This window comes from Sabethes cyaneus, chromosome 3, assembly GCF_943734655.1.
Source record: "Sabethes cyaneus chromosome 3, idSabCyanKW18_F2, whole genome shotgun sequence".
NCBI lineage: Eukaryota > Metazoa > Arthropoda > Insecta > Diptera > Culicidae > Sabethes > Sabethes cyaneus.
In genome coordinates, this window is record NC_071355.1 from 157,313,204 (window position 1) to 157,330,728 (window position 17,525).

At 39.5% G+C, this 17,525-nt stretch overlaps 1 protein-coding gene across 1 annotated transcript in view; it reads left to right on the forward strand.

The window, feature by feature from the left end:
• The window catches only part of LOC128740314 (uncharacterized), a 465,117-nt gene extending 450,189 nt beyond the window's left edge, over window positions 1-14,928 (forward strand). Inside the window, exons 16-18 of the mRNA XM_053835852.1 lie at window positions 4,751-4,958; window positions 5,271-5,329; window positions 14,482-14,928. Coding sequence (XP_053691827.1) covers window positions 4,751-4,958; window positions 5,271-5,329; window positions 14,482-14,928 — 714 coding nt within the window. The remainder of the gene's footprint in view (window positions 1-4,750; window positions 4,959-5,270; window positions 5,330-14,481) is intronic.
• Window positions 14,929-17,525: the final 2,597 nt, after the last annotated feature.

The window sequence follows — 17,525 nt, forward strand, 5'->3', positions numbered from 1 at the left end:
TCAATAGAAAGGTGCTTGTCGAAGGTTTTCGTCTTCCGTTTTCGCTCACAGCGTTTCGTTTTCCGTGCTGCTCCAGCATTTTGTTGACCTGCGCTGTACCGGATCACTACTGTCCGGTGTCCACAAATTTGCACTTTGTGCACCTGCTCTCCCGAGACCTTCTTTAAGCATTACTCGACGCCATTGCACTACTTCGTTACCTGTCTAAACGTTCACTAATACAGGGATGCCGACCTACTTGACGTCCAAGCCGTCACAGTCACCAACCCTACCCAGTTTTCTACCCCTCTAGACGTGAACCGAGTTCGGAAATGCTCTTCTACAAGACGCGCACTCCGTTATAGCCACCATCGCAAGATTTCTTCAATTGATACTCATTGCCTGTATGTAAACACCGTGTCTATTTTGGGAAAGGTCACATCCCCGACTTAACGACCACAACGATACTTCCAATGTGTGGGCTGTGAATGTTGATAATGGTGATATTCAACAATCAGACCCAAATTGCATATTAGAGCGTTGATCGGCTACCATCCGATCACCCTCTTCTGCATCTAAACCCATCACAATAAAATTTGTGCCCAGTTTGTGTCTGTTGACGTACGTACCATCACCGTCTCCTTCCAGCATACCTCCTGCAGCGCTACGATGTCGAATTTGTGGCTCTTCACTTCGGAAAGCACACGTGTATTTCTTTGGAAATTTAGAGGCCGGCAATTTCATGTGCCGAGTCCAAAGTTCGTTTTCATTGCCGATTGTTCCAATTGAATTATTTATTATGTCTCGACCAACATGCCAAAAGGTCCAATGTGCAAATGAGAGATTCTCTATGCGTTTCCTCTCTGTTGTTTATCCCGGCGACATTTCATCCCAATTTTTCATATCGTTCGTTGTTTAAGTTTTTAGTAAAGCTTGCTTCAGATAGTATAGGAGCAAAAACAATTGCGTGTATTCCAGTTATTTATTATTGAATTCAAGATCTTTCCATACACAAATGTAGCATTTTCTTCATACTTTTAAGAAAAAATACGTATAAAATTATTCATGACGGTTTCGAACGAATTTTCGAATTTTTCCTGTCCATCGTTTTGGCTATCTTATTCCACCAGGTCTTCATCTGATTGATGTCATTGACAACTTTCCCCTTTGCCTTGAGTTTCCTCTTCATGATTGCTCAGTATTTCTCAATAGGGCGGAACTGGGGGCAATTGGGTGGTTTAAGGTCTTTTGGAACAAACTGGACCCCTTTCTCTGCATACCATTCTTAAACGACTTTACTGTAATGACAGCTTGTCAAATCTGGCCAAAACATTACGGGATGGTGGTGGGATCGAATGAACGGGAAAATTCGTTTTTGGAGACACTGCTTTTGGAGTGTCGGAGAGTTTCGACGTCATTGCCTTATTTGTAAACTTTCATTTTTCTGCCACAGCTGCAAATGCCCTGCCAAATCATAAATTTTCGTGCAAATTTAAATTCGCTTGGAACATCCCCCGAGCCGTTACCAAGTAAAATTTTTAACCTGGCATTTGCCCGAAGTAAGCCTTGACATAGGTTTCACCGTCCATCAGAAGACACCCGTCGAACTTGGTTGGCACCTGGTCGTATACACGCACGGATTTTGGCCACACTATTCTATTTTATGGTTCGGTTTGGCTGTCTGCTAGTTCGATACGACTTCATTCCTTCCCGGAGTCGAATTCTCCTCACGGTACTATGGGCAGCATCAAATTTTCTGGCCAAATTACGGTCCGACAGATTGGGATTCCTCTTGATGGTCTTTAAAATCTTACCACGCAGTTTTCGGTCGACAGTTCCACTCCGATGATTAGCTTGAGGCTTCCGAATCGCCGTCAATGTTTCCTTATACCATTTGATAACGCGCCATACGGTATTTCTGGGTCATTTCAGCTGTTTAGCTAGCTTAGATGCATACCACAATGGATTTTCCAAATAACTGTGCACAATTTTTTCCCTTCTTTCGGCTCCCATGTTGTTTGTTTACAAAACACACTCGTTTTGCGGAATGTCAAAAATACATAGGTGAAGCTAACAAAATTTCCGACACGTGGGCGCCAAGAACTTCCAAATCCGTCCACCAAGAGCGCCACAATATGAGTAAAAGTTTGTTCCAATTCTAAATGAAGCAAGCTTTAGTGCAGGCTTGCATGTCGCGCGATCCACTGTCTTGCAACTTGCAAGAGAACCAACCTAGTACTACTGTTTTGAACCCCGAGCACTATCAGGACTCCAGCAGAACCAGAAAACTTATTTCCGAAGAAAAAATTCTGCTTTCCTCGTGAGCAGTCCCAACGGGACTAGTTACCCGTTCTTCCCATTAATTATTGGTTACTCACATGACATCCCTGTTAGTATATAAGACAATTCTAGATAGAATTAACAAAAGGGCGAATGTCGCAAACGTAAACAAAACGAGTGAGAGTTATTTTTTGCTGGACCAGCATAGGAAAATCAACCCTCACTCGGTTTGTTTAAGCACTGACGAACTGACACGACACATAGAAGAAAATCCTTTAAAAACCATTGTCCTACACATTTTGCTTGCACACTAGCACCCTCTATTATGCATGTTGCGGAGTAGCTTGCATTTGCTGGGTTTTATGCTGTAGGATTTTTACATTTGTATGGTTTTATACTGAAAACTCGAGGCAACACTCGCGCGCCACGGTGTGTCCATGTTGCGAAACATGCTTTTTTGAAAACTGAGTGGTTTTTGATTGGACGATGGAATTAACGCTAGTGTCTCGTCTGTTTGTCTGTGGTTTAAGCTTGCGACATTCGCCCTTTTGTTAATTCTATCTTCAATTGTTACGATCCTCTTGTCTTCAACAATCTCTCCCAGGCGAGTTTCGAACATACGATAGCTAGTGTTATTGTGTTAGACCACAAAAAAATTAAACTAATATCCCCGTGCACTTTTTGGGTGTATGAAATCGCACCGCCGATTAAGATTTTACTTTTGTTCGCTTGCCGCAATGAGCTGTGTAATATCGTCAGACCACGGTAACAGTATCACACCCGCACACCATGCCTTTCCTACCATTAATGTTACTCATTAGATGTTTGCTCCTTCCATTCATTACAGCGTAGTAGTATTTTCAACGCATAACAAGTAAACGGTATAATGCTCAAAACGACGATCCGCCGTTTCCGCTTGGACTACCGCAGGCATAATTCCAGCGATTTGTACTCTTTACAAGACAACAGCACAGCGATATGCAAAGCTTTTGTTTGACTTGAACTCGTTGTTTTCTGACGCGGAATCGGAAGAAGGTGCGGATAATGAAACCAATTTCCCGTGTTTATCACGGTGTTCTGCACTTCCCTATTTCGTCCGTACTCCTCACCCATCCATTTCATTACTGTTTCTTTGCGTGCTCGACAAAGAATTCGCTCCCTGGCCGTGTCCCAATTAGTACTTTCCTTCGCCTGATCTGTCTATTGCACTGTACTAGCCAAAGGAGTATGCAGGCTTTGATAAGAAAATCATGTTTTTCACAATTTATCGCAGTACAGGCCACATAGCAAATTGGACTATCAAGCATTTTGCATTTATTTCAAGGTTCCACTATAGTGAGTAGATTCGTTAAAGGAAATCTATGAGGACAAGCGAAACGAAATGCATAAAGTCAGAGACGATGAGGGAATTATTAATGCTTGCAAGCTTTGTCGGAAAAGTGATTGGTGGGTCGTTTTGCACTAGACATCTCTGCTTAAATTTTACTACTCAAAGTGGAGGTTCAACTTCATGGTAAATGAAAATTCATTTGACATTAAAACAAGTCTGTTTTTTGGTTGAATTCTGTACAGAAATACTTTCTCGTAACTTCTTTCTGTGATCTAATTGTGAAACTACGTAAGCCCACACGAAGCAAAACAGAACAATTTGCAGATGGAGAAAACGAAAAACGAACTCGTTTTTCTTTAATGAACAACACATAATGCAATTATAATAGTCAGCTAAATAAAAACGGCAGCACAACAGAAAAAATGGTCATGTTCGTTTACAGCTGTAATGGAAAAAAGAAGCCAAGATGTAATTACAGATCGCTTCTTTCACTCCAGGAATTATAGCGAACAAGTGGCTCCAGAGAAAGCAGCGGGTGCGGCGGGAGAAAAGAAAGTTTCATTCCGTGAACCATGAGGACTCGGAATTGTGAAAACACAACGATGATAGACGTTGAATACTGTTGCTCTCTTCACTTTGACATGTCTGGGAAACAAGCCTTCCTCATCAATGTCCTTTTGCATTAATGAATTCTGGGAATCGTTTGGCCTAAATTTGTCTGGCGAGCTGCTTTTTTGCTGAGCAACGTTTTGTGCAGGAATGCAGAAAATGAGCGACCGTTACTCAGCAGATTCCCGATGGTCTATTTTAGAAGCATTTCTAACTTTTGATTGTTGCATGTTTAATTTCCACCATCCGTCAATGCTTCAAATTTAAATGCGCCAAAAGATCTAGAAAAAACATTTGAAGTGCTGATTCTTCGTCATTTTTACACTAAATAATTTTGAACTTAAATGAAATAAAAACGTGAACAAAACACAAGTTTTACATATCGAACAAATTGCGATTATTTTTAATTATAGTTGTAATAGAGTCTCCCGACAAAAAAAAATCCCTTGTTTAATCAACTTACTAACTATAAAACCGAATTTGCTGAAGCAAAATTTTCGTTTCATTAATTACGAGTAATTTCTCTTCTGTCTACTACTCCATCATCGACAGAAAAACTCCAAACAGAGCCCACGGTGGCAGCATGGGGGTGGAGGATCCGGTCTCGGAGGCCCAGGCGCAGGAACCGGTGACCATCACCAGCACCAGCAGCAGCAGCAGCAGCAGCACGGCGGAGGAATAGGCACTAAGGACGGCAAGTTCGATCAAACGGATGACGACAGGGGCGATCCGGACGTGATTCCGGCGCAGTACGGTGAGGGTGATTTACTTTTTTCCGTTCTTTCTTGATTAATTTTGCGCTAGGCAACTGAAGGCGACTATATAAGAACAATTGACTAGCTTGTACTCTTATTTTCTAAAATCCACCCTGTGTCTAAGCATTTACAACGATTCGTGCAAACTCTTGTAGCTGGTAGCTAATAAGAATAATTTACTGGTACAAAAGAATGATTACTTCATCAAAAAAAATTCGCCATCTGGACACCCTAAAACTTACTAGTGAATTCTAATTTTTGTTCCACTTGTTTTATTCTTCTTACTTTTCCCATTGGGTGCTGCCACTGCGCTGTAGTATCGAACGAAGGCGAAGATTCCAGTTTCAATTCATCCAAATGGCCTAATGGGAACTACGTAAGTATCAAATCGACGGATAGCAACAGCGCAGTAAACACAAGTGCGTGACTTTTTTGCCGTTTCGATCTTCCGTCGAGTAATTGGAAAAGCAAGCGGTGCGACGATGCACGTCCTGGCACCGAAGATCGTACGCCAGATGGAAATTGATGAAGTGTTGCAGTTGATTGGCTGCGTACAGTCTGGCCGGCTGCGGTGTTACGTGTTACATTTTCTCGTAATGAAATTCGGAAACTCTGGGAGAGATCTAATCGAATTTTTGAATTGGGTGTCTGACTGGTGTGAAACCACTCAGTTTGATTTCATATTCCATTGCATCGGTGCGGTGATAATCGACCGTTTCTTCAATAAAAATGCGTCAGAATACGAATCGACTGCTTATTCCTTACTGATTAAAAAGCGTCGTAGCTTCATGGAAGAAAATTAATTCGTTGAATGTTTTAAATTTTATATTATCGGTATTTCAACATTTAAAGTGTCACTATTTTAACAAGTAAGCGACTGATCTAACAACAATTTAACATAGGGGCCATCCAGAAAGTACGTCACACTTATAGGGGGACGGGGGGGTTGACTTATCGTGACGATTTGTGACGTAGGGGGGAGGGCCGTGAAAAAATTCAAATGGAAAATTTATTCGGGGAATTATAATTTAGCTTTCATTTTAAGATACAGCTATTGAAGGCTTCTATAAAATTAACGTACTAATGGATTTTAAAACAAATAGCTAAATTTTTTGAATGACAACTTTTTATTTTCAACATATATGTTGAACTCATTTATTCTTCTAGTATGAACTCTTCATTAAGGCTTTACAGAATATGCTGTACACCGTCATTGAAAAGCTCCTTGAGTACCGTCCTGCCTAAAAGATTTTCGCAACCGCAAATAGCAGTCGCACAAACACCTGAGGGGCCTCGGGATGCTACCAGATACCAATGACAATGTTTCCCCTTGATATTCGTGCTGAACTCAATGGATGAACATAAACTCATATCGAAGTTCCACGGCTGGTTTTAAGGTTCTTTCGTATAACCTATAACTGCTCCTCACTCAAAAGCTCCCTGAAGGATAGTTTTTGCCGCTTGCGGATTATTTTTCGCATCTAAGGTCGAAAACAGACACTGAGGAAGCCTGCAAGTCGTAGGCGAAATACGCATCTGTCAAGAATAAAATATACATAATAGAATTAAATTGGATAAGTTTTCTTTTTAATTAATTTTCAGGTAAATTTGGTTATTTTTGAAAAATATGTCAAATTTCAAATTTTAAAAAACCGAAAGAGTGGCTCTTCACCACAATTTAAGCCATAATTTAAACTACTTGTAAAAAATGATTTGGTAAATCGGAGGGGATGGTTTTGAGATAATTGACATTTTGTGATTTTTATCATGGTTTTGCAAAGTTTTTTCTTTGCGTGTATTTTTTCCAGAAAATACACTTTATTTCCTACAACTTATCGTTTGACGTCATTTTGAACAAATATGAGTTCAAAATATAATTTTTTGAACAAAAAATAATCTCATTTCTGAATACACCCTTTTTAAAAAGTTGTTCTTGACGGAAAAATTAAGTTTAGTGGAAAATGAAGCTTTGCGTGGTATCCAATATATCAGCACAATTTTATTCCAAAACAGTCGAGTCAAAAATGACTCTTTTTCAGGGTTTTACAATTAAACCGTGTATTATGTGTTTTTCCTATGGAATTTTATTCAATTGGCACCAGGAGAAAATCTATGTGTTTTCTGCTTTGATCGAGTGTGTGCATATTTTATAGACTTATTATTACTGGCAAGTTTTGTATCACTTGAAACTATCTATTAAATTTTAATTCAAAGGCAAAACTTATATTATTATTATTATATCTAAGCAAAACCATAAAATTCATAGCAGATTGTTTCAAAAAATTTCCCGTCATAAGCAATGTTGCATACTAATTTCCGCTCTCTGCACGATCTCTAATAACTTATGCAAAGCGAAGAAATATTTTCAAACCTAGTTGTCTAGAAAGCAGAAACCGGCTCGCACCAACTTCAACTTCCTGTTCCGATTCGGTTGCGTAGCTTTGAAGCATGCGAACATGCTGCTGACATCAGAACAAATGTATTTTCGTTTATTGTTTTTCCCTACAACACAAACGATTCGTGTCATTCGTCTGTAGTTCCGTCCTTCGACAACGAAACAGAATGGCATATTGAACTTGAACGATAAATAGCGACGGTAGCACTACGGGACGAACGGAAGATTCTACGTAACGTAGGGGAAGGGCGGTAAAGACGGACACCTTAAGGTAAAGACTCAATATCTACTCAAATATAACTGTATTGATCCCAATTTTCGTATAAACTGAACCTTTAAGTCTCTGTCTAATAAAGTTACAACGTGTGCTGGAAAATTTCTTCCAAAATTTATGCTTTTTTTAATATTATAAACATCATGTATAAATCAGAGTTTCTGCGCATGGGCGGGAAAGACGGACACTTGATATGGGAAAGATGGACACTCGCAAAAAGGTGTCACGCGTCGTTGAATTATCAGTATTAAGAAAAATTAACATATTTCATCATGTATTTAGGAAAGAATTGGTTTGGGAAAATAGAGCCCCCTTCCCGATCCCCCTTTGAGCGAGAAAATAGAATGGTTCCCTTCAATATTTTAATTGGTGACGAATTAATCGTTTCTGAAAGTTGGCTCATTCCAACTGTTATATGACTTCTGGTTACTTTTACATATATAATATGTAAGTATTTGCAATGTTAAATCGTTGTTGGGCAAAATGGGTTCAAAATCTGTGTGTCCGTCTTTCCCTACCGTTGGGTGTCCGTCTTTCCCGACTTGGATACCATTTTTTGAAACTTCAATAACTTTTTACTGAATATTCAAAAATTCGTTAGGTTTGCAATGGATATTCAGTGAAAGATCAAACTAACGTAATGTCGTCGGTTTAGCATGAATATGTTGTTTTTCAACGATTTACCAGCTATTTTCTTCACGCACAAAATTACATTGGTAAGCGTATATACGTATTTTTTCTTTATTTTGCTTATAAATTTGTCAGCTACGCTGCTAAAAATCAGCAGTTTAGTTCAAAAGTGTTAATTCAATCTATAGCAACATTTCCCATCATTGATTTGCTTCAAAAAATTATTGTTTATGAAATATGACAAGTGTCCGTCTTTCCCGCAGTGCCCGTCTTTACCGCCCTTCCCCTACATAAGTTTATATTGGGTATGCGATACAACAACAACAACCGGGGATACTTCCGTTCTGATATACACGTAAGTTAGACGGAAAGTTTCCACCAACCAACCCTCTCTCCTCTGGGGTATGTCTCCATGTCAAACGGAGCTGTCGGTACATCTAACCATTTTCTTGTTCTGGCGTTCGTCTTACAATGTTCGAGCTGTCCCTGGCGAGAAAAGCTGGTGCTGACTTTACACCCGAGCGCCCTTGCAACAAGAATAGTTAACTTGCTTTAGAAACGAACACTCGAGCGCTTTTGCATTGACTAGAATTTCATTGATATTTTAGAGCTATTAAACTTTCATGTCTTGTACCATGTGCAAGACACGGCTGTTGATGGAGCAATCGATTGTGCTTTCTCCTTAACGTGCGACAACCTCAACGTGCGGCGATGGGCAACGAAACAGAGGTCGTTCCACCTCTTATGACTACTAACCGGTTGGTATCCTTTACCCATTTCACAGGAAAGATAAAGTGATATTTAACTTAATACTAAACGAACCACTAAACGTATTTTTCGCTAACAGACTGAAAATGCCGCGATTGTCGATAGATTAGCAAGTTTTGCATTATGTTTTAAATATATTATCTAGTAAAAATAGTTAAGCGGAATAGTGATGTAACCATGTAACTTTAAACCGGGCAGAACCCGTCATTAACTGACCTGGGCCTGCGCGCAAGATCAATTTGAACATGAAACTTGGAGAGGATGCAACATAATATGCTTTTCGCAATGCTCACTTACCTTTGGGAGGTGAATTGGAACCTACCCTTCCTTTGTTCAGGTTCGATTTCAGCAAATTGTAGAATATCCTGGCAAACCACAAGAGTGGTAATTGCGATCTTCAACAGATTTATTCAGGTACCTATGTACCCAATTCAGGTACCTAATGTAACCAAAACAGCAAGGTATCAAAGTACCCCTTAACAGTACGTTTAGTTGAATATGCACTTAATTTTTCCAAAACAGTACTATTAGAGATGAAATATCTTTTAAGAGCTAAAAATTAGATATGTGATAAAAAAATAGACACAATTGATTTCTCTCAAAAAAATTAATTAATTAATTGTTTTCTTATTAAAACATACAAGACATAGGATATCGAATCGGTATAAGCAGAAAATAGAGAATCAATTGATGAATAATTTAGTCAGAATAGTCAACCTATTAAAAATATTGTTAGGTATTGTTATGTAATGAGTGGGAACTAAAATTTTGGAATTTTTTCTCAAGTTGTCAAAAAAAGAAAAAGATACTTGGACAAGATTTGATTTATCGAAATTAAAGATACATTATCCATTGTTGAAAAAAAATTAGTGTACATTCGAAAACGCTCGGGTACTTTTTCATTGCGACGTATCTGCAAATGAGAGATTCTCTTTGTGTCTCCTCTCTTCCGGTTTTTACAGCGCGGCGATACTAATGCATTGAAAAGAAAATTTTCAATACATTTGGCTCCGGCAACCGGTTCATGCAAAGCTGATGTGTCAAAATGTATTAGTATCGCCGAAAACAGCGGAAGAGAGGAGACACGAAGAGAATCTCTCATTTGCAGATACGTCGAAATGAAAAAGTACCCGAGAAAGGTCCGTAATCGGGTGTTCGGCGAAGCTTCCGTTTGATGTCCGATCCGAACAGGAGCGTTGTACGGCCGTCATGTCAACTTTGCGAATGCATTTCTTGATTCTACCAATCAACTCTTAACAATTCGTGGCTCTCCAGTTACTTTTGTAAACCAAGGAACTCAAAACCCCGAAAAAATCAACGATTGGGCGCACTGAGACAGATTTTTCGGGTCGTGGTTTTTGGGTACAAATGGGATCGAGTGGGTATTCAGGAACGATTGTGTTTTATTGGCGTAATGCGATGATGCTCTATCCGGCCAAAACACGTATTGTCCATCTGCATGATGTTTTTGTAGAGACGGGATCAAAATTTTCTTCGAACATTCGTCTGGTGCACATCTTAATTGATAGCCAAACCAGAGGGCTTGCGGTTGAAGGCACGAGAAAGAGAACGATGTCCTTCTGCGTCCATAATTGTGGATGGTATTCTACTACTTTGCTTGCGAATAGTTGTTGCGCATCTTGGGGTATGGTAAATAGTGCAAGCCGCAACATATTCGCTTTTTAAATGTTGTACCGTTATACTTTTTGCCGAGAGTTCTGTGGCAGTTCGTAGAAATGTACAACGCGCTTCCAACATGCTTCTTGTTTCGACGTCACAACAGCATAAACAAAAAAAATTGACAAAAAGATGAGAGAGAGAAAGAAAGAGAGAGAGAGAGAGAGAGGAGAGAGAGAGAGAGAGAGAGAGAGAGAGAGAGAGAGAGAGAGAGAGAGAGAGAGAGAGAGAGAGAGAGAGAGAGAGAGAGCTAACATATACATACTTTCACTTCTCTCTGAACTCGTTTGTTGTTGAGTATACGGCCGCAAAAAAAATCCAAAATTTTAGTTGCCACCCGTTACTTCAAGTATTCAGTTGTTATACGACAGACTTCGCAGCCACCTGTTATAGAGTGCAGGACAATCTAACAGCCTTTCCCAGTCGGGATTTAAAAATACGACGACACCAGCACTTTTAAATTTTTAAAATCTTTACCTCTGTTTCTATTTTTGTTTTTCAGAAGAATCACTTTTTTCTCAGGGTATTGTTCGAGTTTCACTTATGCCTAACAATAACGTTACAATACTATTTATTTTTATAAACCTCCACAATTGACAATTAACTTACTTTTGAATTTTAACTTAAACAAAACAACATTATCTACAATCACAATACGATTTAATATTATACAACGGTCAGAATCACCGTCACGCACTTCTATGATCTTCTGACTTGTAAAAAAGAATAAAGACCCAAACAAAATGCTGCGTCAACCCATCCGTCAGCGTCAATTTGACAGCAAACCCATGGGAAAACTGTCAGAATAACGCTAACGAACGCGTTGACGCAGCATTCTGTTTGGCCCTTAAAGCTTTATTTTACGGATTGGCCTTTTGGTATTGAAACTCGTGTTTGTATTCCTCACCTGAATGGCGCCCAGGCAGAGAGCCATGGCGGCGGAGAAAGCGATTTTGACGGTGCAACAAACGGGGAAGAGGTGCCAGCCCCAACGATAGGCGAAGTTAAGGAGGCCATCATGCAGCTAAGGAACAACAAGTCAGCTGGAGAAGATGGCATCGGAGCGGAGCTTATTAAAATGGGACCAGAAAAGCTGGCCGTTTATCTACACCGACTAATTGTTAGAATTTGGGATACGGAACAGCTACCGGAGGAGTGGAAAGATGGGGTAATCTGCCCGATCTACAAAAAGGGCGACAAGTTGGACTGTGAGAACTATCGAGCGATCACCGTTCTCAATGTCGCCTATAAAGTGCTGTCCCAAATCATTTTCCGCCGTCTATCACCAATTGCGAATAGATTTGTGGGATCTTATCAAGCCGGCTTTGTCGAAGGTCGGTCTACTACGGATCAAATATTTACACTGCGGCAAATCCTCCAAAAGGGCCGTGAATACAGAGTTCCCACGCATCATTTATTCGTTGACTTTAAAGCCGCATATGATACCATCGACCGGAAAGAGCTATGGAAAATCATGGACGAGAACAGCTTCCCCAGGAAGCTCATCAAACTGATTAAATCTACGATGGATGGTACACGGTGCTGTGTTCGGATTTCGGGTGGATTGTCAAGTTCATTCGAATCACACAGAGGGCTTCGTCAAGGTGATGGTAGTTCATGCCTGCTGTTCAACATAGCGCTACAAGGTGTTATGAACCGAGCGGATATTAACACGCGGGGCACGATATCCAACAATTCTAGTCAATTCGTCTGCTTTGCCGATGCCATGGATATTATCGGCAGAACATCTGTGGCGGTGGCTGAACAGTACACCAGACTAAAGCGCGAAGCAGAAAAGATTGGGTTCAAGGTAAATACGTCTAAAACAAAGTACATGCTGGCCAGCGGAACCGAGGCCGAACGACACCGCTTGGGCAGTAGTATATTGATCGACGGCGATGAGTTTGAGGTAGTCGATGAATTTGTCTACCTTGGCTCACTGGTAACGGCGGACAATGATACCAGCTATGAGATTCGGAGGCGTATTATCAGCGGAAGTCGTGCTTACTATGGGCTCCACAAGCAATTGTGGTCGAGCAGACTAAGTCCCCGTACAAAGTGCACCCTGTATAAGACGCTTATTAGACCGGTTGTTCTCTACGAGCATGAAACACGGACAATGCTCGAGGAGGACCTGCGAGTGCTCGGAGTTTTCGAACGACGAGTGCTAAGAACGATCTTCGGCGGCGTACAGGAGAACGGAGTATGGAGGCGGAGGATGAACCATGAACTCGCACAGCTCTATGGCGAACCCAGTATCCAGAAGATGGCTAAAGCTGGACGGATACGATGGGCAGGGCATGTTGCAAGAATGCCGGACAACTACCCTGCAAAGATGGTGTTCGCCTCAAATCCGGTTGGAACAAGACGACCAGGGGCGCAGCGAGCAAGATGGTTAGACCAAGTGGAGCGAGATCTGGTGGAGAGTACTCGTTGTCCGAGGAATTGGAGAGCGGTAGTCTTCAACCGAGTTACATGGAGAAACTTTGTTCAACAGGCTTTGTCTTAGGACGGCAAGCCACCTAAGTAAGTAAGTAAGTTTGTATTCCTCAACGTATCGCGTATTGGTGTATGCGTGGCCCATCCGTCCGTGGACATGGAGGGTTATCACCCTTGCAGCTGCCAGTCGTGGGGGTAGTACTAAACAAAGCTTTCTTGTCTGAAGCACATGCAAGTCGTTGTCGAAGTACAGTGGTCCCCCGTTCGTTTGAACGATTCCTCATGCAAACTAACGGGGTTACTTTTTAATTTGAACAACTGACCACCCTAAATATTCTGAAACTCGTATGAACTGGCCGCCCTGTTCTTTGTTATTGTTTTGATGGTTTGATTTAGTTGGCAGTTGCAAGCAGCGAATATTTCATCCTCCAATCGGATTTCTATTATAATCGTTGGGAAAACGAAATGTGAAACAGATTAAACACGCTTGGTCAGTGCAAACAAATCGTGTTTATGTGAATTGTGTGCATAAGCAAATGATGTCATATTGAGAATGACATTTGAACCATTTTTAATTTGCACGTCGTGCAAACCAACGGGGTTCAAATTAAAAAGAGTTCAGATTAAAAACGGTCAAACGAACGGGGGTACTATGCTCGAAAGACGGGTTCTAGTTTCCGGCATCATATTGAGGATATCATCATGATAGTTGATAAGAATAGAGAACACATCGAGTAAATTTGTTTGAAAGGACCCAACAAAGATTACTGAGCTCGATAATTTTTATATTATTGCTTAAAGTGGTTAAAATTGGATTTGAAAGAAATGCCATAAATTTATTAATTTATTGCTGATTTTAATATCCTCCAAACGGACTGTAATTGTTTGTTTCTTGTTTAAGAAAAATGTATCACCATAATAAAAAATTTAAATCGCATAATAATTCATCACAACAAAAATAGAATTTTATCGTGCGTTGAACTGGAATTACTGCAATTGCACAATTGGTGGTACACTCGGTAGTACATAAGCTTAACAAACGTTAAACTTAATTAGAAGGTTGAAGTTCAATTTTAAAAATCACTCAGCAGATAATCGATTTTACAAATCGATTTCTATCGTCAATATTGAAAAAAAAATTCATTAAATAACGTTTTCGCCTTCTTCGTTTTTGTTGAGCATTGCATTGGTTTAAAGTGGTTTAATTTGGTTCCTCTTCATCCAATGTCTAACGCCAACGGTGTACCAGTGGATCATCGGTTGCAAATTAATTGCACGTGCGTGAATTGGAAATCAATTCGATAACTATAGCTAATTTTGTGTATTTCTGCTTCTCATCCGACAGTACGACCGATACCCGAGCCATGATATACGGCCTACGGAGCTGCTGATACCCCCGACGGGCAGGACTCATCTCATCGGAGGCGTCGGAGTCAGTCTAGGTAGCAGCACGACATCCACGCCGGTGGTAAATCAATTACATCCGAACATTAACCAATGTGGCGATCCGCCGGCCAGTCTCAAGCTTCACGGTGCGTTCTACACATCGTCGGGCCTTCCGGCAGGACCTGGTCCGACGATAGCGCTGTATGGTAGCGGTGCCGGCGGAATCGGCATCGGTACCGGTCACCATCAATCAATTCCCAACGGAGGGCCGGAAAGTGCCATCGGCAGCAGTGTTGCGACCGGCAGCACCGGAGCACAAGAGGTTAATCCGAATGATTACGACATCAATGTACATACCATCAAAAATATGCTAATGACCACTAGGGTACCAGAGAGCTGCGTTTAGTTACAATATTTCTTAGCGAAATATTTGCAAAAGTCTGCCGATTAGTATGAGAATGTATTGATATTCAAGTCCGGCCGGGAAACTGATATTTCTATATGTGTGCATGACGGTGGATGACAGTTTTATAATTAGACTAGATAAATTTTAGTCAATGTAAACGAATCAACAGCACACAATATGTAATCAAATGGAAATCTGATCAAATTAATTTATTCTTTGCGTAAACGCCAGTATAAACGCTAATTCATCTCACTAAAAGAATGATTTCATACAAATTGTTGTATTGAGGTAAATTCACAAAAATATGAAAAATCTACATAGGAACATAAAACATTTTCTACATTTGATAGATGCATTTCCCAAAATATAACGAAAATGTTTTCTGAGAAAAAGTATTTTTTCTATTATTTTTATGAATTCATCTCAATACGATTCTTATTGTTTCACATCAATTTAATGCCAGCATGGGTTTAAAGTTTTGTACAACAAACAAAAATAAACAAGTCAATTATTTTCCTTTAGTAGAAAATTTCTTTGCCATACCTTCGGTTTATTTGCAAATATTGCAAAATTAAAATAAAAAACACCAGCCTACAGCTGATCGGCTCTTTTAAATCCAGAGTGTGGAGCAAGCAAACATAAAAAATAAAACTGTACTGTACTATAGGCAAAAACGGAAGAATAAATAGGTGTATTTTTAATGAGAAATGAAAATCAAAATTTGATGACGAAAAGAAGTGCAGTAAGGCCATGTTAAAAGCGTGTTACATAACTCATTGGAAATGAGTGTTATCAAGAAAGGTGAAAAATAAAAGACTAATTTAGTGACTCTAGAGTTGATTGATTATTTTCGAAACTTGGATAGTATACACTGTGTACTTGATACCTAATTGTACAGATCTAGTAACAATAATTTATCGGTGCCTCTGTTGATAAGGAAATAAATTAAATCATTTATTCAACATAGTGACTCGCAGAACGTTTCAGTTTCGAACAAAAAGAAAGGACGCAATAAGACGTGCGACATAATCACCAATCGTTGTATATGTGCCAAGAAATCCATATCCTAAAACTAAAACTGTGAAATCTTCCAAAAAACATACTATTTCAATCGTAGACCTTCAGTTATTAACTATTCATTTTAATAAAAAAAACTGCCTAATTATCCGTTAACCTTGTCAATGCATATCCAAGAATCGATCAGATTTTTTACATCAGTTATAGAATAATTCCAAACGACGAAAGCATAGTGCGCAGAAAAATTTCCGTAACCGTGTTGAAGGGAGCTTTTTTCTGCACATTTGAATATAAGCGATTTATGAAAAAGAAAACTAAGTTACGAACTGTTCGTTGTAAATATAAGAAGCAGAAACACTGGCGAAAAATATCAAACAGTGAACTCAGAAAAGAGAAGAAAATACTGAAATGAATCATTGTTATAAAAGTAAGCAGATATATATAAATAAAAACTTTCACAGAACTGCCTGTTTGTTAGTTACGCAGAAAAATATCACATAAGGTGTATGAGGTTTTTGTTGTGATGACACAGAGAATAGACGTCTGAGCTATAAAGCTATCCCTGTGTAACATTCTATAACTGACATCTTGAAACAACCCAACTTACATATTTGTTTAAGAATAGCTTATTCAACTATTGTATAGCTAAAGCCAATGGAACAAGCGCTTGATAAGCTACTATGCAACAGAAATGTTCCTTGGGAACTGCTCGGTTTCATTGGTCGTGATCAAGGATGGCTCGATCACTTTGACTCAATTCATATTTATTTAACAGTACGGTCTCAGCCAAGCAAAATTTGACAATGTTTATTATAGAACATTTGTAGAATTAGTTATTATCTACAATTTTGCTGAATAAAGTGTTGCTATATCTTTTGTAGTTACTGCTAGCACTGTAGCACCGTAAATATAAAAGATACAGCCCAATTTATTCAGAAAAGTTGTAGATAATAACTAGTTCGTCAATCGTCCCATATACGTTTTCAAATTCTGCTTGATTGAGACGGTACTGTCAAATGAATGTGAGTTCAGTCAAAGTAATTGTGCCATCTCTGGTCGTTGCTTCTTCTTCTTTTTGTTTGTCTGGCATGTGATAACCTTTGGTCTTTTCCATGTGGTATAAAATACGTCAAGTATGGCATAGCATGGACTCATTATATCGCTAAAAATGGTTCTTTAAACTCACTTGGATTTTATAATATTTTTGCCGAAGCATCATATCTCGAAACCATATTAATGAATTAAAAATGTTAAGTACTTAAAATGATGGTTTCACCTCAAAGGAAAAATAGCGAAAAATCGTATACCACTCATCATATCATCACATCATGTTCAAAGACACTCCCCGTTGGCCAACCTGAGCAGCCATTTTGTTTTACCATGGGGCCTATTCTGATATAGCGAATTCATAAATTAACCTGGCTCAGGTCGATTAGCACTCAGTTTTAATTGAAGTGCTGTCAAAGCATTCATAAATTAACCGAGATTGCATTTCGGTTAAACTGACAGCATTCAGTTTGAAGCGCAGGTTAAAACTGTCTAGCATTACGGTTTACGGGTCGATCTGTCAAACTGCCCGT